At 43.2% G+C, this 24,859-nt stretch overlaps 1 protein-coding gene across 1 annotated transcript in view; it reads right to left on the minus strand.

The window, feature by feature from the left end:
- Positions 1-3,809: 3,809 nt before the first annotated feature.
- Positions 3,810-24,859, minus strand: part of LOC126548270 (neprilysin-2-like) — a 34,362-nt gene continuing 13,312 nt past the window's right edge. Inside the window, exons 5-13 of the mRNA XM_050196424.2 lie at positions 15,206-15,315; positions 14,776-14,834; positions 14,064-14,115; positions 13,908-13,978; positions 10,437-10,552; positions 9,158-9,220; positions 8,257-8,355; positions 7,722-7,828; positions 3,810-4,000 (exon numbers count right to left, since the gene is read on the minus strand). Of these exons, the coding sequence (XP_050052381.2) occupies positions 3,883-4,000; positions 7,722-7,828; positions 8,257-8,355; positions 9,158-9,220; positions 10,437-10,552; positions 13,908-13,978; positions 14,064-14,115; positions 14,776-14,834; positions 15,206-15,315 (795 nt within the window). The 3' untranslated portion in view covers positions 3,810-3,882. The remainder of the gene's footprint in view (positions 4,001-7,721; positions 7,829-8,256; positions 8,356-9,157; positions 9,221-10,436; positions 10,553-13,907; positions 13,979-14,063; positions 14,116-14,775; positions 14,835-15,205; positions 15,316-24,859) is intronic.

Here is a 24,859-nt window from a genome sequence, read left to right on the forward strand (position 1 = left end):
TTTGCCAGTGCCTTCTTCTGAAGATTTTTCACCATTCCCGCTTCTTGTGGGTTCACACGTCAGTGAGAACGTTGTTGCTTGTCTATGGCGCCGCGCGAACCATTGTTTACTTACTGTTTTCTTTTTTTTGCTACCTGCTATCCATCACGTGCCATCTGTGCCTACGTCGTCTCTTGAGCGGGCGTTGTCTCCTTCTCACATCTGCAGGTAAAGGACTGCGAGCTTTCATGTTTTACGGTCGGCGCAGCCGCAACCGATGAACTTCAATTTGAGATCGATCGCAAGTAACATGTTATACGAGCACAAGCAGGAAGTACAAGAGTCGTGCGACCACCATAATGTACCTATATTTAAGATATTTAATGTTCACTGAAGCATAAAAGCCAAATAAGAGCCAACTAGAGCCCCTCGCATCCTTCACTATTCCGCGTCAAGAGATATCACCGTAAGCTTGCTAAAAACCTGCTCATGCCATCATACAAGCTTTCTTTTTATTCTACCATCTACGTAGCGTACACTTTCGAAAACTTGCGAGCGAAGCGATGCGAGAAAAAAAAAAAGGCTATAGTAAACCACGCACGTATTGAGACATTCATTGTGTTGCGAGATGCATCTTCGGGTAGACGGCTCCAAGACCACAAACGTTGCCGTGAACGAAAGAGATCTATACGTGTACAAAGTTCACAGATCTGTTTTGAAAGAAGTGTTCTTGGTTAACCGGTAACAAACCTAACGCAGCAACAACAACAAAAAAAGCCGAGTGATGCCGAAGGTGAGTCGCATTTTCAGTTATTTGGACAACGCCACTCACATAAGAAATTATTTCCGCGAGTTTAATAGCAATGCTGGCGCCGACTGCCCTTTACCTTTCTCAAAGACTGAGATCAACGTCGCTAGGTTGTACTAATTTATAGTATGCAGCGCACTCACCAAACTTGTCGTTATCGCGACGAAAGAAGTAAAGTTCTACTGAAAATTCAGTTGCATAGTCAATTTTTTGAGCACCGCTGTAGGCTTTATTGTGAAAACACTCACTCTTGTTAAAGCCGCAGCATGGGTCACTGTAAACGGCATCTTTTCCCGATGAACATTACCGTTCGACAGTCCTGCTCGTCTAGCTTTTCATACAACTTGCCACGTCCAAACCGCTTCGTTGATGTCCAACACCTCGTACGAATATAAAAATCCTGCTCGAGAATGTAGATCTTCTAAACACGCCAATGTAAGAAGTTCGTGAACTTTACATGGCTCAGAAGCTTGCCTCTGCTCGCCGCCAGAGCTTCTCCTAAATAGCAGGTGTTTTTGCTGCAGCTGCGGTTCCCACTAGCGCCCATGGAGAGCGAAAGTCGCATCTAAAAACGTAGCTAAAATAACGTATCAGTGAATTTGAGAAGTCTTAAAAACTGCTTGGAGCATCTACATATCCTCTTTAAAGAAAAACAAAACGGAAAACGAAGAAAGCAAAACAGGATTGCCAGGGGGAAAAAACTCTGAGAGACCAGTAATATCCAATTCATTACTAGTTGTCTCTGATAGCGAGAGATGGCATCAGCAGTACCGAAACAGACACTTCTAGTGGGAAGAATTTTCTGAGAAACAAACAAGCTGTTGTAACATCGGCATGGAAAAGCGTAAATGGGCTATTCCGTCTTCAGAAGCACCATTCCTGCGGAACCACTTCTTTGATTCTGTCAACATACCCGGTCGACACTACATAATAGTGTCGTTAACGCTATTTAAAAACATTACCACACGTCCTACTTTGTGGGGATGTTTGTAGAGTTTACGCTACCCTCTTGCTTCACTCATAAAAGAAAGGTTGCACCCTTTGGAGCGTACCTTGTCTCACAACAATAATCGCCATCTGCCTTTCTTGCGTTTCCTTTTTCGCAAACTCAACGCTCGCTACTTTCTAGAATGCTATATAATGCTGATAGCCCGCATGCTGTTCGCGACTTGGAAGTACCAGCTAGCAGCGTTAAAGAAAGGAAATACAGGCAAAAGAGATGACGATTGTCGTTGTGGGACAAGATAAGCCCAAACGGTGTAAATTTTTAAAAGAGTTTTCCTTTACAAAAATATTCAATGAACATCGGCAAGAGCACTGTTCGTACTTCACCAAAGCTAAGGAGAAAAGAGTATGCGGTGAGTAGTACTTGATAGAGGAGTCGCAATTGTGGCACAATATCGTGGCGAACATCATTATTACTGGAATAGTTCACTCATAAGGAATAAAAATATTGATCGTATTTTTTTACCGGTGTTATCTGTTTTACTTTATTTTTCCTGCTTCATTTTGCGCCTGCACTACACCGAACATAATGTTTTGAAGAAAAAGAGAAGAGAGCGCGTACAAACACCATCTATCAGTGTCATTTTACTGTAAACTTTGACAAGTTTTTCAGATGTCATTTTCTGCAGAGTGACATTTCATCACAGCGCAATGAACAAGACATGTCGCCGAAAACCATCTGGGCATTAGAAGTGCAGGGACATTTGTATGAAGAAATATTTTGACGCCATCTACATCAACAGTATTCTATAACTGGATAAAGGTGTTTTTGTATACATGTAGGAGTCGTCATCACAACAATAAGGTCGAAACCGGTGAACCTACATCTTCCTGTACAGCACCAGCTTCGTTGAAATGCAAGCGGCTCTCAAAACTATAGGCTAAAGAAACCAACGTTTTGTAATGGAACAAAGAAAGTATAGATGTTTATGAAGTGTTTAGAAGGTCATAATGCTGCTTCGTGGACAGAAAATCACGCATTCTACGAAACGTCATTGTAGGTATGTCGGAATTTATCCCCTGTTAAATGCTTCATTTTAAACTGCGCAAAACATTTCCTAATACGGCAGAAAGACTTCGGCTGCGTTGTGCAAACACTTGCCACTCTTCTTAGGAATATAATATATTCTGCTTTCCTTGAATTTAGCTGTAAAACATTCAACTAACTAATTTACTAAAGTTTCGCATCACCAAAATTCAGAAATGTGCTTTGGATTTGCCGATGTCCTTTTTCAACAGATTATCGCTACTATCAAGTTATCCCTCTCCGCAAGACGTACCTATACGGTGCCCATTATTTGTCTAGTTTTGCCGTCGTTTCACGTAATGGTAGAGCTTTGTCGAATCAGATTTCGCGTGCGACGCCAATAGTGTCGTGCACTCTCAGATGTACGCGAGTGCCAAGGTATATATTGCAATGCGTACGCTCATACATGCATAAATAACCGATGGACTTGACGATTTCGAAGACAGGCGACTGTAGATGCCGCTATTATTGTGTTGTTTTCAGTGTTGCTTGTCTTTCTGGGCCCAGTTCAATTAATGTAGAGTTCAATTGTTAAATGACAGTTTTGGCAGCGTTTGCCTCTTGCTGTCATTACGATGTGACTGTATCGTGACGGAGGACGAGAGGGCTACTATATATATATATATATATATATATATATATATATATATATATATATATATACACTCGCACTTTTGCCTTGTTCTCCTCTGGCTCGTCGTCTTGAATTTCCATCTCCCGTCTGCCCCGTGTTTTCCATAAATGACCTAGTGACACAATTCCATCCGTAGCACATCACCGGGAAACAACCGAAGGTGTCTATTTCTAATGCATAGCGAGTAGCGAATAATCATGGAGGGAATCTTGCGTTTGGTCACATGAAGTCTACAGCTCAAAGTAAAAGGAAACAACGACAACAACAAAGGCAGCATATACGCAAGTCACACATATTTTACAGGAGTAAAAGTACAGTGGGATTCATTCATCTGTGGTCGAGTTAACTTTGACAAATTTGAAGTTGAATCGAACGTTCATTTCATTTAACACAAAAAGGTGACCGTAAAGGTGCTCAACCCAACTTCAGTCAACATTCGTCGTTCGATAGCTTCTCTTCAGGAACCAAGTTACACGTGTCATTGACAGTTCCGTTGCAACTGAACGTTTCGTTGAACTTGTGGTAGATGGACACAATTTCGTTCAAGCTGTAAAAGAAATGAACATAAGGGCCACGCACGTACATCAAGTCAATGTTATTTTTCATTCCGTATTTTCTAAGAGTGTCTATACCAGTCACTCAGTGCGTTGACATATGCCACTCGTTTTTTAGAAAGCTTTCCAGTATATACTATTCGAGTCTTGCGTCACCAATCACGCAAGCAAAACTAAAGAAAATGTCCGCATATATATATGTATATACATACATACATACATACATACATACATACATACATATATATATATATATATATATATATATATATATATATATATATATATATAATATATATATATATATATAAATTAATTTGGCTCGGTAATTCAAGGGGTCGTGGTTAAGGCTCACAATGAACAGCTCTGTACTTTATCCTTGAATTTTTGAATCGTCTACAGGGCAGTTCAGTACATTTTATTTATTTAAAAGTCAAATATTTAGTAGAACACCACCGTACAGAATCGCTCTTCGCCTGCTCACAGGCCCTCCATGTTCCAAATAATCTTGCAACTTCCACAGCATAAAAAGATTTGATATAATTTTGTGATTCTGTACAATATAAACCAAACATGTAGAAAAGCTGTTCGAACGACTAGCCAGGAGTCGTCGCCAAATTTGACATCATCATTTCGCTCTCTCGTTCCCTCAATAGCTTAACAATTTCGCCACCAAGTTCTCGAAGGCACGTGCTTCAATTGCACAATGTTTCCACCTATCGCTTCCAGTATCGTGTTTTCTCGAAGTGCTTCTACACACCATAGAAATGGGGCAGGGTGAGGAATTACATCGAAATCGAGAGAATTTCTCTACAACGCACCTAATTCCCACGCCGGTGTGGCGCAGCGGCTGTGGTGTTGCGCTGCTAAGCACGAGGTCACGGGATCAAATCCCGGCCGCGGTGGCCCCATTTCAATAAGGGCGAAAGAAAAAAAAAAAAAAAAAGAAGGGAATGGTCGTGTCCCGTGCATAGGGGGTGCGTTAAAGATACCCTGGTGGTCAAAATTAATCCGGAGTTCCACAGTACGGCGTGTCTCATAATCAAACCGTGGTTATGGCACACAAAACCCCATAATTCAATTCAACTCAAACCACGCCTGTAACCTTGCCTAAGGCTCATCGAACCCAACTTTATCTCAAGTTGTTCTAGTGCACTACGAAGTTCAGTTCCTGGTACGGGCGCTGGCTTACGTGCCTTTCTTCTACGTTCTCTCTTCTATACGCTTGCATTTGCGAGAGCTTCTACGTAAGATAACAGCTTAGAGGCAAAACAAGTCAACGAAGCCACACATGCACAGCCAGAAGAGACCCTATGTAGACCGCAGGTGAAGGGCATTGCAGAAAAGCACTGATGAAATGGACACACGAAAAGGCACGAGGCACACTGCAGAAATAGGTCGCGTCTGTTTATGTAATTGCTGTGTACACACACGTGAACACACATGGAGAAGGGCGGCGGGACACTGTAGCAAACTGAGAAACCAAAAGCGAGGACATGAAAAGGACATCGAGGAAGCTGTGACAAGGCTAGCCCCTTTAAGCCGTGTTTGCTTCTGCGTTCTTAGCTTGAACTAACTAAATTGTATTAGCCCAGCACTTAACTCATCGAATGTGTTTTGAAATGAGTGAGAGGCGAAAGAACAATACAGGGATGCGCAGTGTGGCTGCGAACGCGAGAAAGTTTTCGTGTGTTCAACGAACACATGCACCCACAGGCCAAATTATAGGCTGCAGGGTTCAACGATAAAGGTCATTTTTTTTTGCAACTATGACGTGAAACTTCGAAATACAGATCAGCGCGTTATGGTGTGCGTTTGTGCGTGTAATCAAGCAAATGCTACTGATGTCAATTCATGGATTAAGCTTGAAATTAATCCTCTTTCTCCTGACACTCGTGGTCTAAACAGCGTTTTTTTTTTCTTATACGGATGTACACTTCTACTGCAGTTTAGCCAAGTGTCCCGTGGACTTTCCTGCTGAGAGTATGTTTTCTGTCTTCTATGCCATATTCATATCACCCTTTGTAGTCTCTCGCTCCTGCTCTCTTCTGCTGCGTATAAAATTATTCGTTGTTGTACAGAGATTGGTGCGGAAAAAACCTCGGCAACTCCAATTTCTCTGTGCTTAACACCATAAATAAAGGGGTTTGTTTGTTCTCTACGTTATTATTACCAAAATGGGTAGCACCTCATCGTCTCAGGTTGGTGTCTTTTGTAACATGGGAATTATTAAGATTACAAAGGATAGCTTCTAGATGTGGTAAAGCCCCTTTCATAGCGTTCATCTCCAACGATCAGAGGAGGTAGCCGTTGGGAATTATTTCCCGTGGATAAAACTGCAAGTAAATTACAAAAGATGTTTCCTTACTATATGAGCGTACCTGCTCCGTCATTCGGCAGAGGACGTAACTGTAACAACTGATGAAATTAGCATTACGTTTTTGTGACAGCGCAAGAACACTCATTCTGGTGCATGTCAGATGGTGGGAGTTTTGATTAAAGATAAATCTTCATCCTTCATGCATTGCTGATTTAGTGCCGAGTGATTCCAACTGTTAGAGCATTTAAGGATGTTTTGCAATGAACAAGTGTCGAAGCTAAACCGTACTTGGAGCATGCAAACTATAGTTTTGCACACAGAATCTATTACTGTGCGCGAGCAGCCTGCATGTTTTAGGTTTACAGCTGCGTATCAATGAAAGCTATATATAAGGGTTGGCAGAATATAACCAACCCTTATATATAGCTTTCATTGATTACGAGAAAGCGTTTGATTCAGTCGAAACCTCAGCAGTCATGGAGGCATTACGGAATCAGGGTGTAGATGAGCCATATGTAAAAATACTGGAAGATATCTATAGCGGCTCCACAGCCACCGTAGTCCTCCACAAAGAAAGCAACAAAATCCCTATAAAGAAAGGCGTCAGACAGGGAGATACGATATCTCCAATGCTATTCACAGCATGTTTACAGGAGGTATTCAGAGGCCTGGAGTGGGAAGAATTGGGGATAAAAGTCGATGGAGAATACCTTAGCAACTTGCGATTCGCTGATGATATTGCCTTGCTTAGTAACTCAGGAGACCAATTGCAATGCATGCTCACTGACCTGGAGAGGCTTCAAATCAAGAAAAAGAAATGGGCATGGGCCGGACATGTAATGAGGAGGGAAAATAACCGATGGTCATTAAGGGTTACGGACTGGATCCCAAGGGAAGGGAAGCGTAGCAGGGGGCGGCAGAAAGTTAGGTGGGCGGATGAGATTAAGAAGTTTGCAGGGACGGCATGGCCGCAATTAGTACATGACCGGGGTTGTTGGAGAAGTATGGGAGAGGCCTTTGCCCTGCAGTGGGCGTAACCAGGCTGATGATGATGATGATGACGTCCCGCTGACATACCGGCGCTGGGCTGCGACGCCAAATTTAAAAGAAATGAAATATTGACTTTACGGTGCTGTTTTTCTAATAAGCAACCTAATACAGCAAAGTTAACAGCGCTCTGAAGGAATACTTCATGAATATGAACTGATTTAATGTACGTGCCTATTTAGGGTCCGCTTAATGCAGCGGTAAAAATGAAGGCTACGGCATAACACGAAATAATACCGGTAATTTTTTTTTCCAGAACGCGCTCATGATACCATTGTTTCGACTATCTGCAAGAACCGCTAATAACTACGTCTTGAACGACAGCAAAAAAACACTCAGTGAAGTACCTTTTTGGGAAGGAGATTCCTTCGTCATCCGCTCTTGCTTGGACAGACTTCACCGTTTTCTTGACTTCGCTTAAATCGTTTTCATTTACGCTGTACGGACAGTAGAGCTGTGAAGTAACGACATTCATAAGTTAAAATAATTTCACTAAACAGCATATGCTTGATCCGCTTGAAGGAACATGCGAAGATAAAGAGCAGCGCTGCAACCATTCGAAGAATAATCGATTCATTGCCAATTGTCTTTGCTATGCGACAGTTAATTGTTGACATGCAGTTGATTTCGCAGAATAAAGATTTACCAAGATATACGGCGTTCAAGCGATTGTTTTTATCGCATATTCGTTTATCGAGCTTCAAGCCTGCCTCAAAGGCGCGACGTCTGTCCGCGCCATATTGTGATTGGCAGGGGCCTCGACAGGCTTCATTCGTTGCGGTTATCTGTCGCAGTAGCAAAGCAGTGGTTTATACGAAGAAAAGAAGAGTCAAAAAGCAAGAATAGTAAAAATTTATGCGAGAGCGCGCATATTTTACTCACACTTCCAAAGAAAGTAAAGAATATCTTGTCCTCGGTGTTCAACGTCTCGTTATCTAGCAAAAACGGCCCTGTGTAGTTCTGTTTGCTTCGTTCTAGTGCCTGTAACATGAACGGCGCGAAGTTAATCACCTTATTTTATTCGCACCCGGTATTTATTGTTGTTGGTACTGAATATAGTGACATACAAAATTCACTTAACTTTACAACAATGAGAATATTATTAATAGATAACAGTGAGCAACCACTGCTTCAGAATTATCAACCGCCTTCGCGCTTGTTAACAACACTCCTTAAATGAGGGCGTGGCTCTCAAGACAAATTTACCCAGCGTCACATCGCTTTTGCGATATGCCACTATGACTGAGTGATTACGACTTTCCGCTGCTAAGCATGAGGTCCCGATTTGCTCATCGGCTGCGACTGGTGCATTCCTCTAGAAATTTCTTTCAAACTAGTTCGTGTATTGAGATTTTCTTGCTCGTTAAACAACCCTGAGCGGTGATAACTTATATTGTCTATGACAGCCAAGCTGATCCTTTAGACGTAATTGACACTATCAGGCAATCACTATCTGATGGGATTACGAACTGTGTCAGTAATCGTTCTAGAGGCCTTGAATTCGTGCTTCTTCAGATGTGCTTTTTAATAAACCCATAATTAACGATTGATCAGAAATTGGTTCATCGCAGTTTACTTAAAAAAAGGTAGGTATGCGCCGAAGAAGTTTCTTTTCATACTCTATCACAGAAATCCAGAGCGCGTTCAGAAATGTGGAACGATGCTCATTACGTAACATTGGCTTTGTTCCATATTCCCCCACATTCCGTGTTTCTCGAACTTTTCTTTAACAGATACTCAGTTATTTAACCAGAACGAAGGCGCTCAGAACACACATACTAACCGTGTGTGATACCCGTACTCCAACGTAATCGCGTAGCTTCTGATGGCTCGCACTGTAACAATCCTGTGAAATGAAGACGAAAGAAAGGAATATATTCGTTATCCGTGCCTACCGCTAGTAAAACAACATGCTGCATGCACTCGTTACGAGACCTTGAACGTGGCTTCATATTATCAGTGATAGTAATAATCACCATGCAAATGTGTGTTTCTTTTATTTGATGCTTTTTAATAAGCTTCTCGCTTTACATAAACAGTCGCGGAACGGTCACTTTTTAGCGACGTGTTTCCCGTCATATAGTCGAGCAGCTACTTCAATATATATCAGTTCATGAACACAGGGGTGGTTTATCTCAATGTCATCGCGGCCTGTATCTTAAGGAAGCAACGACGCCTGATAGTGTGAAGCGTTAATTATATGGCTCGTTACGCGCTTGTCCCAGAAAACAAAAGAAAAGGTGCGCGGGCAGTGACACTAGGTGTCCACCATCCCCGCAAGGCAATAAAAGAGCTGCCTTCCTTCGGCGAAACGTACCCCGCAGGAGTGGACATAATCCGTTATCAGATGATTTCTCTCGCAAAGTACCCAAACGCCCAAAAGTGGCTGTGCCACCAAAAAATGTGAGTATTCTTATAATTCAACTAATGTCGTCGTCATAATCGATGAACAGAGAGTATTTTCTTTATCGAGATTTTCAAGAATGATTTTGAATTAACTGTCACATTCAGGTACCAAAATTAAGCTCCGACATTGCATCTCTGTTGCGTCGTGATACCGCTCCCAAAATCTCAAGAGAGAGAGAGAGAGTGTGTGTGTAATGTTTATTAAAAGCTAAATACATCTGCCCTATAACGTGCGGGGCTTCCTATTTCAGATGGGGTGACTTCAATAACATAAACAAGACAAGAATGTAGCTAAAATACCTAGGAATAAGCAAACAAGTCACTCCATGGGACAGAAGCATATAGGGACGACATCGGAGCCACGAAAGCGTTGCTGTTATGCTTACGCCAGTCATGACTTATAATTAATTTGATCAAGATCAATAACTAATTTCAGACTAGAGCTACTATTAAAAAAATGTAGATGTTCAACACTATACCGCGACAGCAAGACTGCTATTACTTGACGAGCAATTCACACATCGCAATGCCCTTAACTAAACTCCCAAACGTACCTACCCATGAGCCAACAAGTGAGCGATTTCATAACTTGAACGTTTGATAAATAGTTACTCAAAAGCTAAAAATGCTATATAAAATAATAAACGTTAACTTACTCCTTTGTCACTGCATTGTTCAGAATTGTTCAGACACTTGGAGTTTCTGCAGAAACTTGTCGTCGTCTGATTATCCCAGAATTCGATTTCAACGATGCTGCCATTTATGCGCTTTTCTGCATAATATGAAAAATTTATTCTTAATAATAGGCAGTTTGCCTGAAGTTCATTTAATAGAGCTTGAATTTGGGGGATTTAGTGTTAAAGTATTAGAGGGAACATATATATAATAGTATACCAAAGACCACAGCCATGTTAATATGAATTCTTTATAGAAACCTATAGAAGTGGTGAATACGAAAATACATAATAAGCAATCGAGAAATTCTAGGGCGCTAATTCAAACAACAGTAAGTGTATCCATGGTGATGTAACAAGAAGCGCGCTGTCAAGCCATTGCATTCCATTTCAGCGACGACATACGATTTCCTTCCGGTTTTATACGCATGCTCATATTTGTTCTTGCTGTTTCGAGGAAGGCGTAATAGCTCTATGCTGCACAGCAGAATTCCATTCGGCTCGCCACAATGACTTCGCAAGTGATATTTTTCTCGAGACTATTTTCACAGTCCTGTCTCTCAGCTTTGCAGGTGGAGCCATCTTTTAAGAGGAAGCTTTAGCTCAAGTGCTCCTATCTAAATACATGTGGAAGGAGAAGTCGTTTTTGTCGGCAACCACTGCACCAAGTTTGAAGGAGTTTGTGGCATTTAAAAGAAAAACTTTATATCTAGTGACTGTTGCTTTTGAATTTTTGATTTAGATTGTCAATATTTTTATCAAAAATTGGCGAAAATCGAAATTATCAGAAAACGCAACTATCAAGTTTACAACTCCGTACCCCAGCAAGGAAAATTGATATCACAATTCTGGGAATTGTATCTGACAGTACATATAAAGCGGACAAAATCGATATGCTACACGTGAAATTAAAAAAGAACTTCAATAATATGGAAATATAGCTTTTGCAGAACCCTTCTACACAACGTAACAAACTCACGTAAGATATAAATTGACATATCAAATTTGTCCGCTTTGAATTATGCAATGGATTCCGTTTACAGAACCGCGATATCTGTTCTTGATGCAGAGCTATTAATTTATAAACTTCCTGCCTCAATTTTTTTCAAACTTTCGTATTTTGGAAAATCGTTTTCGCAAAGTTTAGGCCCTCAATCGAAATTCCGCTTCCAGCAGTCACTAGAATTTAACTTTCTCTTTCAAATGTAGCAAACTTCATTAAAATCGGTCAAGCAGTTATCTCAGAAACGCGTTTTTGCGTTTTACATGTATTTGAATAGGCCGCGTCGGAGTTGGGCCCGAGCTAAAGCTTCCTCTTAACCAAGTCTGTGGTATAAAGGTGATAAACAGGGATAAGGTGCCTTAGAAAGGCTGGCCAAAGTTTCGATAGGATGACCTATCTTCGTCAAAAGCCTTTCGAAGGCCTTTGACGAAGATAGGTCTTCCTAGCGAAACGTTGGCCAGCCTGTCTGAGGCACCTTATTGCTATTTATGACCTATATACCACAGTGTGCTATTCCATCTGTCAGCCCCTTTCTTGATTTTGGATCTTAACGAAGTCTGTATTTCACGCTTACTCCAAAAACCAAGCAACATTTCATTGGGTTCGGTCTTCGCAAATCGTCTAATTACGAAATGACCAATTTACTATTTCAGAGTTTACTTGATTAAACGCGCGTCAGGTCGTGAATTTAACTATTAAATGACTGTAATGGGAGAACAGTAGAAGAAGATATCTAACGAGTGATCAAATGCAGCGGCACCAACGGCACTGGAACACGCTGCAGCATCTTAAATACTCAGCGGCCCTCTTAAACGACAGCGGTCTTCTATCAAGGATCTGCGGTTAACATCTGTTTGCAGGAGCATGTTTTAATATTTGTCAGAGCAGAAGTAAAGGTATTCTACATTTTTATCGGATTTTTCGCAGTGGCATATTAGACTAGTAGCTGAATTTTTTGTATCCTGTATTGAAAGCACTGCGTAATCAGTGCCTATGCAGTGTTCGTGTACCTTGCTGCGCAGGGCAGCCAACCAGAACTACCTCTGGTTAACCTCCCTGCCTTCCGCTGCATTATCTTATCTCTCTATCTCGTGTTCCTTGAATGACATTGATCGGTATGCTTACCTAATAATGTGATCTATGCTACATCTATCTAACATTGAGGCACGTGTTAAAATTTGCGAAATGCGGGGTGAGCGTTGTTTGCCTAATACTCCTTTCATGTGGCGAAACATACGCTTGGCACTGCAGGCAATGTATCCTTGTAAGGATCAGCTAACAGAGGTATTCACTCCTTGACAAAAAACCGTCTCACTTTGGGGCTCATCTCACTTTCTCTCCTTTTCGATGTGCAATAGGACGTTTTCGTCATCATCAGCATTTCTAAGCGTATAGATTTCTTTTTGGAACTAACCACAATTTTCTTGTCATTGTCTAACCGTTTATGTGGGGCGATCCCAATGATAGCGCAATCTAAGCACCGCGGTAAAGATTGCACTGCGGTACTGTAACACCATGCGGTGGTGCCATTGGGTATTCGACGGCCGTGCCGCACGGTGACATCGTGGCAAGGAAGGTGTTCTCACATTGTTCCCTCATGACAGCTGTAGTGTTCTGAGGCCCTGTCGTTGAGACGCCGTGTCTCAGAAGAACCTGCACGGTAGTCCGAGCTGGTCTTTGGGGAAGCCATGCTCAAAGTACTCATTGGCTCCCACGTGTGGGAAACTCACGGCAGTAAGGGGAGTGTCACCATAACAGATAGTACAACACAGTGCCACAAATAGCCACCTCCCATATGTGCTAAGCGAGTTAATTGGATAACAAGATAAATTGTTTCTACATATTTTTTTCTCACGAAATAATTAATGTTTTCCATGTAACAAGAAAAAAAAAGGCGAGATTGTGTGACACAGCCGTCTGTGCAACTTAGTGACAATGAGGAAGTGTTTCGCCTTCATGTGTACGGAATCAAAATGCAAATGTTGATATGATTGTTCAAAGAGTGATCTGAACCGCTTTTTACTTGCTAATATTTATGTGCATTCTTCCTATATTATGTATAGTTGTACGTAAGTGGTTATCCTATGCTTATTTTACTATTTCGTCCTCGTTTCCGGTGAGTGCTCCGCAAATCTCAATTTCTGCGGCAATAATAATGATCGATTCACTGCATCGCCGTGAACGCAAGCACAACCCCGTCACCGTCCACATTGAGCTTTTGTTTCACATATCGCTAGGTATATGTTTATGCGTCACAGTGTTGGTGCCGACAGTACATCAAGGGAAAATCGGTAGCTTTGGCCTAGTCCGTCATCTGTGGCGTTAATCGGGGATCTTGTTTCGCCCCCATTACTTAAGAAGACTAAACGTTCAATAACTATGGAAAGGAATATTGCTACACGTAATACCGGTCGTAAAGAAGTTACAATACACGCAAAAGTGACACATACTGTCGTATCTGTCCATTGCTGTAGATAGTAGTTGTGCAAGAATGGTTCCTACGGTTCCAAAGTTAACGGACCTGAAATTTGAAATAATGAATGAGCGCTCGTTTTTTTTTATTTCTGCGTCGTTTACTTGTTTAATATTGAATGAGGAAAACTCACCTGGGTATAGGAGACTTTCTAAAATGAGTGGCAAGCGCAGCAGCTGGATAGGCTGTAAGAGAAAAGGTTTCATAAAGCAAATCTCTAGGTAAAAAAAATGTTCCGTAACAGCCGTGACGATAAGTGTAAATATGCTTGGTGGATGAAGGAACTTGGCAGTATTTTATCCGCCATTTGAGATTTAATTTTTTGCTTAATGGAAGGTAACAAAATGACGTGTACCTGGAAGCTCACATATAGAAAAGTGGCGGCATTGATAGACCAGTGATAGAGCAGGGGCAGCTAGGAAATTATTAGAAAAGAACTGACACGTAAAAATAGCCAGAACTACCGATATTGAAATTCACTTTAGTTTACTGCACACAATTTTGCTGTGCTGGGGGCAAATGCAATTTTGCTACAAGACGTCGTCTGTATTTTTCTTGTTTGTACAGTAGATTCTATTCACCCCTGTATAAGACTACCAGCTGAAGTCAGTCACAAAATGCTACCCAGAATAGTTTGTAAGCACGAGATGGACACTGTGTTTGTCGGAACGTAACTTTAGAAGTATAGTGAACTTCAAGTCTATATTGTGGTTATTTACACCAGGTACCTAGGACCGGAAAATTAACTTTAAAGTTCAACTTGAAGCTATAACGTCTGCGTGGGTTATTTTCTTATTAAGAAAATCGTAACGGGGTAGTACTGTTATTGCTGAAATCGTTCATACCTATAGTTTCTGTAACTCCATCATAAAATGCGTGTGAGCGCAGGACGACTTCTTCGTATCTGAAGAAACAAGAGGCAAAAAGAGCAAAGGTGCATTTTTGAACATCCTAATAAGTTCACTCTGGCGAAATCATCAAGCGACGAAGAAAAAAAAATTAATTGCAGCTCTAGTTCAGTATCAACACATGTGGCTGCATTACACAGATGGTCACGACGGAAGCAGTGAGAAAAGTCAAGCGTGCGTGGTCACTAAATATCAGAACACATGCCATGCCTTCAAACGTCAAATCAATTTCTTGAAGCGATTTCTTGAAATTTTATATCTTTATTAGACTTAAAGTAAATGTTGTAGACATAAGCGAGTAGTCCTTTTCCACGGAAAAGCAGCATTCAATAAGTATTTTCCTTTGGAACAAAGTAATAATACTCACGATTTGTTAAAGTATTTTGAGGTAAGCTTAAGAAGCTTCTGATTGTGGTCATTCTCTTGAAGATGGAAGAAGTGTTTGATGAACGAATCTTGCTCTTGAATGTTCGGAACCTGTACACACAAGCATACAATGTAATCGCTGAACATTAGTCGTCGAGTTAGCAATCATTGTATTCATGGATTTAGATCATTGAAGGCCCCCACACAATTACATTATGTTCATTATCACTGCTGATGTGCACTTGATTCCCGCCTTCTTTTTCTGTGCCTTCAATTTTCTATACAGTGTCTTCAGTTTTCTCTTTATATGATGATGGTGATGGCACGCGTTAAAAGAACGGTTCGCGACGTATACGCCAAGTTAGAACCAATGAGTATTATCTAACAGTAGCTACGCCAGCGTTCCACGAAACCTCGTTGTCTTCGCGTTGTAGTCCACTGCAGCACAGTCGAATCGTTAACGAACAGGCACACCATAGTAATATAAGCGTATCCGAGTGTATGGGTTTTAATGCGGCTAGCACTCTTTGCCTAATTAGGGAGATGAAAAGGGGTTAACGGAGGGGCCCCATTTTTATTAGTCATATCATAAGATGCAAACAAACACTGACACACAGGGGAACACAGGGGAAATTACTTGTGCTTAATAAATGGAATAAAGAAACGATAAATTAATGGAAATGAAAGTGGATGACAAAACAACTTGCCGCAGGTGGGGAACAATCCTACAACCTTCGCATCGCACGCGAAAGCATTTCAGTATCGTGATCTTATTCTCGTGATGCCGCCGTCACACCACCGTGATCGTTCCGTCAACGTCACTTCATCCACGTCATTGCATCGTTGTCATAAATATGTGTCGTCATGCCGTCATTTTCATGGGGTGACCTTGGCAAGCGAGTACCATACCAAGTGGGCCTATACCAGAGACAGTATGTAGGATAGGGCCGAAGTAACGGAAGTCTCACAATGACCTTTCAGATTAAAAAAAAAAAAAGACTTGCAGTTTCGCCTGAAAGGGGTATCGATTGCTATACCAAGTTAGTAGATAGCTATACAAAGCGAGGATAGTAGTTTTATCGGCAGTAAAAGTTGTAAACGTTCGCTTACTAAGTAAATTAACAAGCACGGTGTCACGCGCGCACAGGTAAACATGAACATATCTCCCTAGAAGACTCCGGAAAGTCGCTGTCAAAATGCTGTAGCGAGGAAACGCGGCAGCGGCAGCAAGCGAATGGACCTTCCTGCTGTCTCTCACTTCAACGCCAACTAACCGCCGAAAGCCCAGCGCATACGAAGCTACCTGCACTCGTCGCATGCACTTTGTCCACATTGCAGATCGCTTTGAAGATGAGGCTCGCAGGGGCGCGCACTTTGTCCTTTCAGGTCGCTTTCAAGATACGGCACCTGCGCGGCCGGGCCCTAAGCAGCAGCCGCCGGAGTAGAATTCTCCCCCTCTCTCTCTTGCCTCCCCCCTCCCCCCGTGCCTCGCGCACGACAGAAGACTGCGCGCTTGCGCTCCGCTTTCCTCGATTGAGAGATCGAGATTGAGCCGCGATCGTGGGCTGACCCTTGCAAGCTTTCACTCGCACATACAGCGTACAGCACGCGGCAATAATGTTATCGTGTTTGGATATTATACGAAACATCACGGCAACAGCGACGACGATGGCGAAGGCAAAAATTAGCTTGGAGTGTCCACATAATTGCTATCGCAATTATAAACGTTCTATAACAATACACTGTGTCGCCACACTGCTTGAATGCTAATCGCATTACCGTCGACAGTCATTGCGGGATGGGTTCTGCCGTAATTTTTTTATGAGACTGTTTTAGCTGAGCACCGATTAGGCTCCGGTCAGCTCAGCCCAGATTTCTTGCGCTGAGGCGCTTCGGGAACTGCCCTGTAGCACACTGCGGCGGACATGGCGAATAGCCAGTGGCGTTTGTGCTGAGACGTGCTTCCTAAAGGGTTGAAGAACAAAGCACCTCTTCTTCTCTACAATCACTTTCTCTCCCGTTCAGTGGCGTTTGACAGGTTCAGACGTGTCTTGTGAAGGTGCGTGTGACCACAGTTTAAAATGGATGTAGTGCTGCCAACCAGTGGTATGGAAAGCCATGCTGAGGAACGTCGCCGAAGGACAAGATCAACAAGATGTACGAAAGTGAATGTACGTGATTGACGCAAAACACAAAGCGGAACATTAGGCGAAAAGTACCATGAGTATGAGTCGTTAAGGAACCTCGTGGCGTTCTTCAGGCGTCCTGCTGGCTACTTAAAGCTTGCAAAGTGTTAATGCTAACGGATTTTCATCGAATCAACCAATTTGTGAACCTTTTTTTGAGATAGCAAATATATAGACATTTCATGCGCATTTTCGCAGAAGCCAGCGACTCCCCCATGCTCTCTCGAGTGAATTCCAAGGGCGCCGATAATAAGCTGGCCGGGTGCCGCACGTTGGTTGTCACGTTGTCTGTTGGTGTGAGTGCAAGTATGCCGAGGGCGAGCCGAGAGATATGCATAGTTGCCAAGTCTCCCGATTTGTCCGGGAGGTTCCCAAATTCTGCGCAATTCTCATGTTTGTACGGGCCTCGTCATATCTCCCTTAAAAGTGCTCCAACCCCATGGCGAGAAAAACAAAAGAAACAAGAACGCGTCATTGCCATTGTGCGATTGGTAGCTAGCCGAAGTCATTTATATGCAAGCGATTTGTGTGTAGGCAGTGCAGGCCTAACTCAGTTCGCTTCAGATCGAGACATACGCTGAGGAGCGCGCGTGCGGCAAGAGAGAGGGAGACAGAGACAGAGGAATATGGGAAGGCAGGGATGTTGACCAGTCAAGAGTCTGGTTGGCTACCCTACGCTGGAGGAAGGGAGAAGAGGAAGAGAGAGAAGGGAGAGAGAAGAGAAAGCATCCATGAATGCATAAAGCCTTTATTTTAAGGAAGGGGACGGCTCTAGGCCGCTGCTGGGGATTATGAGGGAAAGGAATGTGGGTTCCCGGATTGTTGGCTGAAGCACATCTTCTCAGTCTTGGATCTTCCGCTTTATGCAGACTCAGGTGCATGTTCAGTTCAGCCGCTCTCGCATGTGCTCGTCGACCCCTTCTACACTACTCGAAACAAGCCACTTTGTCTGCCATATGCCACAATGGCTTTTTTTTTTTTTTTTTTTTTATTGAAGTGAATGTTAGGAGAGGTTGGCGCCTTTATGTGGTGGCACCGGCTACTCCTTGTCACTTGGCAGACGAAACAAATTTGCGCAAAAAGGGAGATAGCGACACTAAATATAACACTCAGTAGAACACCGGATCAGTAAAAAATATACAGTCCAACAGTACATGAGTCGCAAAGTTCTGTGCATGAGTTCAGTCCACGTACGCATATATGAAGTCCGATGTTTTGAACAGCCAAAACACACAACAACACTTGTAATACACTTCAAGTACAGGACAGAATTATACGTATTGCGTAAAAGTTGCGATCACCACATAAACCAACTATGCACCACGAACAACGTTTATGTAACTCATTTAGCGTATTCGGATCATCCAATGCTTAATATTTTCCCAAAATGTTGGTCTCCTCTAAAAACTTTTTCAGAGCAAGAAGCGCTCTTTTTTGAAGGCCCGCAGTTGGCCATGGGCCAAGTATCTTTTTCAGAGTGAATGGTCTTCTGTCTAATATAAACAAATTAGCTTGCAGTACCGCTCTTTGTGTATCGTATTTCGAGCACTCGAGAAGAAGATGATGCACATTTTCGTCTGGATGTCCACAAGAACACTGCGGACTAGAGACACGTTTTATTCTGTACAAGAAGTGTCTCGTAAATGCAGTACCAAGACGCAGCCGGTGTACTAAAGTTTCAAATTTTCTGTTGTCTCTTAGAGTTTCCGGCATTGTTAAGTTTATATATGGGTCTATTGAGTACAACTCCGAGTTCTTAGTTTGCTGGTCAAACCAGGTAGTTTTGCTGAGACGACAAGAAATCTGTCTCAGGATCAGACGGACTTCACTACGCAATAGGGGAAGATTGGTTGTCTCTGCGTTATTGTGCGCTCGATTCGCAGCTGCGTCCGCTGCAGTATTACCAGGAATATTGCAGTGCCCAGGAATCCACTGAAATGCAATTACGTGGTTCATTGCGCTTGCTTTTGTAAGTTCTTTGAGCGTCTCATACAATATCGAAGTGTTCAAAGAATTTTTCTTATTGCTCTGTAGTAATGTGAGAGCGGCTTGCGAATCGCTAAAGATAACCCATTTTTGCGAATGTTTTTCTAAAGTTATGAAACGCAAAGCACACAGGATTGCAAATAGTTCTGCCATGGTGGAAGATGTCTCCCGGGATAATTTAAATGTTTGCTCTAGCGCTAAGTGTGGAATGACGAATGCTGAAGTCGAGGAATTTTTATGACACGAACCATCTGTATAAACGTGGATGTACTGGGGATATAATGAGTAAATTTGGTAGAGTGCCAGTTGCTGTGCGGCTACTATGAACATGTCTCTCTTAGATATAATCCCGTCAACCGATAACTCTATTTTAGGGTATGTTAACATCCAGGGAGGGTAACTAACATCCACTTTGCATAATTCAAATCTTGGTAATAATGTTTTATGTTCTCGAACAACATCGTGAATTTTGCTTTTGTTTCTTTCGGTGAGCGCGAGGTTTAATGGATGCTTCTCGTGTTGGGTTAAGATGCGATAAATATGTCGGCATGTTTCAACCGTTCGTATGACTGGAAATGGGGGGTGACGAGCTTCAGCAATTACTAAAGAACTCGAGGTAGCCTGCGGAACCCCAAGACACACTCGCAGCCCCCTTGCTAGTAAACGTTGAAGACGTTCCTCAGAAGTTTGCGATAAACCATGGAGAATAGGTGCCGAGTAAGCAATTTTTTGTTTTATGAGTGCGTTATGAACTTGTAGTAGCGAAGAGACTGATCCCCCCCACGTTGTGACTGCGAGTCGCCGAAGTACGTTTATTACTGCATTGGTCTGTTTTTCAATTGCGCGGATGTGTGAAGCCCATGTAAGTTGGCGGTCAAGAATAACTCCAAGAAATTTATGCTCTTTCACAATCATCAAAGCTTGCCCGTTAAGCCTAAGTTGGAAATTAATCATCTGTCGTCTAGTGAAAGGAAGTACGGCTGTCTTTGCGTATGAAAGACTCATGCCTCTTTCTTTTAAAAAGGTGTCGATGCTATCAAGGCCCTCTTGCAGCGTTGTTTGAATGTCTTGTATATTAGAACCAGAGGCCCATATGCAGATGTCATCTGCGTACAGAGAATACCATAGACCAGACGGGAGCTTTTGTGGCAAGGCTGCCATGACACAATTGAATAAAAACGGACTAAGAACACTGCCCTGCGGAACGCCCTGCGTGATGCTGTGATAATTACTTTCTCCTTCTATTGTTTCCATAAATATTTTTCTATCTTTCAAGAAGTTTGACACCCATCGCAGCGTTCGGCCGTGTAGGCCAAGCTCTAACATACCAGCAAGGACGTGTATGTGACTTACAGTGTCGAATGCTCTTTGAATGTCTAAGAATACTGCTATTGTCACATTTCCGCAGCTTCGTTCATGTTCGACGTATGTGGCAATATCTAATACTGCATCCATTGTACAACGATTTTGTCGAAAACCGGTCATGTGGTCGGAAAACACATGTGTGTGTTCACACCACCATTGCAGTCGACTGTCTATCATCTTCTCCATTAGCTTGGAAAAACAGCTTGTGAGACTGACGGGTCGGTAGGAGTCAAGACAAAGTGGAGTCTTTCCTGGTTTTAGCACTGGAATTACCCGAGCTAATTTCCATGAATCCGGTAGAGTCTCTCTTATCCAGATATCATTAAATATCTCCAAAAGAGTCATTCTTCCTACTGGACCTAGGTTCTTTAACATCACATACGTTACACCATCTGGGCCTGCGGTTGTCTTTGTACGGCATGACGAAAGAGCACTTTTCAATTCATTTAAACTAAACTCACAATCAAGTTGTGGATGTTGTGACATAAAGCACGCACGAAGCTTCTGTTCTGCTAGTGTTGTCGAACTCGCAAATTGTAGACAAGTAAACGGAATTCCTGGTCTGGATATAAGTTGGCAAAATTCGTCAGCAACAGATGTTTCCGGAGTGCTTCGAGCTACAGCAAGGGCTCGAAAGGGATGGCTCTGGGTAACTGGACCACCAAAAGATCGGACAACGGACCATATTCTGGGAACTGGAGTAAACGGAGACAACGACGCGCAGTATTCTCGCCATTTTCTTGTGCCTAATTTTTGTAAGCGTCTGCGCGAAGTTGACTGAACTTTCTGTGCCATCTTGTAGTCGTCCAGCTTTCCACTGCGGCGGTAAGCCCGTTCTGCGCGCCTTCTAATTGCTCTTAGGCATTCATATTCGCCGTCGACTGCAGCGTATTCATTTGGAACAATGACTTGCTTTGTGCAGTTCTTGTAGGACTCATACAATGTATTTGCAAAACTTTGAAAGTTCGGATTTTCACCCAATGAATTACTTAAATGGTGCCGAAAACTTTGCCAATTAGTATACTTTGAGTAGCGGCGGGTCCCTTTACTCCGTATGAGGCGATGTTTGACCAGGATCGGAAAATGATCACTACCGTGCGTTTCTATGTCCGTTGACCATTCAACACCATCAAGAAGGTCTTGGGAGCAGAGCGTAACATCTATACAGCTTGAGTAACGAAACCCCCGCAAGAACGTTGGAGAGCTGTCATTTAACACAATCAGATTACTTTTTTCTGCGGCAGACTCTATAATGCTTCCACGGGAATCATTATATTCACTGCCCCAGATGACGTTATGTGCGTTGAAGTCCCCACAAACCAGCACATGTGAGTTTGCGATACCAAACACATTCACCAAGCTGTCTACTGATATTTTGCTAGAACATTGTAGATAAATACTGATCACTGTGACGCTTGTATTTCTAAAAGATATCTTGCATGCTACGAACTCCGGTATGTTTGAATCGCTCGACTGTATTAAATAGGACGGCAGGTCTTTTCTCACGCATAACATCGCTCTACTACTTCCAGCAATGCGCGATGATTTATATATAACATAGTTCGAAAGACGAAAGTCATCTCGTACGCCTGCTTCCTGTATGCATAAAACAGGAAAGTTATGTTGAGCTAGTAGTTTGCGAAAATCAGCTGACTTATTTCGAAGGCTATTAGCATTCCACTGAAATATGAAAACATTGTTATAACGATTATTCATTGTAAGCCTGCAGTGGAGCTGTTGGTGGTTGTGGAAGCACCAACGATTCCATAGAAAGCAGTGCTTTTACCTCTGGAAGGTTGTTTGCGTGTGGAATGGCACTGAGAATTGCACGCAGAGCTGTGAATAGCACGGGCAGGATCATCTGTGCCACGGGTAAAGACGCGTAATCACCAAACGACGCTGAAGCTCCATGTGTGCTCGAAGCAGGTCGCTGAAGAGCTGACTGAGATGGTCGCTGGGATGACAGATGTGGTTGAGGCGAATGTTGAGGTAGTCGCTCAGATGTTAGGTGAGGCTGCTGTGTCAATGGCACAGGGCGTTGTTTAGAAGGTCGGCTAAGTTCACTCGAAGCCTGGGCAAGATGAGTAGTGTTCTCTGGAGGTGGACCGTGTCGCTCGCTGTCAGAATGTTGTCGACCTGAGTGCTTTAGAGCTGCAGAATAGTTCATATTGACCACTTGCTCTTTCTCTTTGTTGGCAGTTGTAGGCGCGCATCTTACAGCATCAAGGTTGGGTGGGGGCGCATTTCGAGGAGGCAGCCTTCCGTATTTCAACTCATGTCTGCGCAACCTTGAGGCAGCTCTGCTCTGAGGGCACCCGGAGAAGGAAGCTGTATGGTTTCCGCCACAGTTGGCACACTTTGGCTGACACACAGACTTGCACTCTGAATGGTCGTGGTCTTCTGAGCATATCTTGCAGCGACGTGGACTGCGGCAGTTCTTCGATAGATGTCCAAATCTCTGGCAGTTGTAGCATCTCAGAGCAGGGCCGTGATATTCTTCTACGGGATGACTCGTGAAACCTAGATGCACTCGTTGCGGCATTGGTTTATCTTCTCTGAAATGGAGAATGACAGATCTCAGAGGGCGTGATTCTACCGCTCCATCTTCTTGGCGATTGTAGCGTGCCTGACGACGGGCAGATGTCACGCCAAAGTCCTTCAGGAAGTCAACCAGTTGTTCTTCTGTATACTCAACTGGCACATGGCGTATCTTGCCGACATTCTTGGTATAAGATGCCGGAATGAATGGCTTGACTACCAAACCAGCCACTTCGCTCATCGACAGAAGATGTCTTGCAGATGAGACTGAAGTAACGTTGACAGCAAAACTTCCATCTCTGTTCACGCGGAATGACTGTACTTTTTCCTTTGCCGCGGAGACAATTTCCGACGCAGCGCGGTTCGGATTCACTTGCCAGAAGTTGCGGCCTTCCTGTGAGGGTCGAAAAACAACTGGAATTCCCTCAGGCCGCTTCTTTTTATACGATACCAAGGAGAATGGCGTGTCATCGCAGTCTATGTCTTCATCTTCACTTAACTCATAGGTAGATGTCTTGTCGTCGTCAACCCGTGGTTTCTTGGCTTCACTTTCGCTTGTCTCAGCCATATTCACTGAAGGTGAGCTGGAAGGTAGGGCAGCGTTGAAAACTAGCGTCGCCGGCTTGATGACATTAGGCGCGTGGTGTGGCACTTCCGAGTGCGGCGCCGATTCTGCGGCACTCATGCGCCTAGGAATGCGCTGTCGAACATATGGCTCGTGCCGGTGTTCTTTGCCGCCCACCGCCGTGGCAGGCGTAGATGGGCTGCGGAGCGCAGCAAAACCACGCGATACTGTGCGCGATCTCCAGCACACAGGTATCCCACGGGATGTTCGTTCTCTCTGGACAACAGCGAAGTCTCAACACAGCACTAATTCTTGAAGAAAACAGAAAACAATATCTCACCGAAGAAGCAGCGGCCGCTCGGAGGGACTTCTTCTTCTTCCACTCCCACAATGGCTTTCTGTTTTTCAGGATTAATTTGTATTCGAATTCCTAGTGTTCTAATGTCTCCGTGTAGTAAGTTTTGAATGTTGGATGTCTCTCGTGAAAAAGCTGCACAGCTCCAAGCTCCAAATGAGATGTTGCAAGTCTGCTCTGCATGACTCCTGGCATTGTGTGCATCGGGTATAAGTGTTCGCAATCATAGCTTATCTGGGTTGGTGCCATTTCTCAAGTATAAGTGGTGTGTATGCAGCGTTGACCATAATCTTATTAAAAAAAAAAAAAAACTCTTCCGTGCGAGTAAGCCGCCCTTGTCGTCAAGCACATGTACTGGTGTAGCTTCTGGTAGTCTCCGTTTACGGTCTGCTTTTATTTTAGTGCGAACGTAATGCATCAGTGCTCTGCTAGGAGAGCCTTGGACCATTATCTTTAGGTACGGGTTTTGGTCCGCGGGGTTTGGCGAGGAAATGGAGTTTGAGGAGCTGTACGTGTAATCCAGCCGCGGCAACTGCGTGAGCGGCTGCCTTTCCCCCATCCGTGCCGGTGGGGCCCGGTGTCCATAGGATTTCAACAATTGTCCCATTGTCCTGTATTCTCTTTATCTTTTTTCTGGTGTCGTCGGCCACAGCATCATCT

The sequence above is a fragment of the Dermacentor andersoni genome, chromosome 3, assembly GCF_023375885.2.
Source record: "Dermacentor andersoni chromosome 3, qqDerAnde1_hic_scaffold, whole genome shotgun sequence".
Classification (NCBI taxonomy): domain Eukaryota; kingdom Metazoa; phylum Arthropoda; class Arachnida; order Ixodida; family Ixodidae; genus Dermacentor; species Dermacentor andersoni.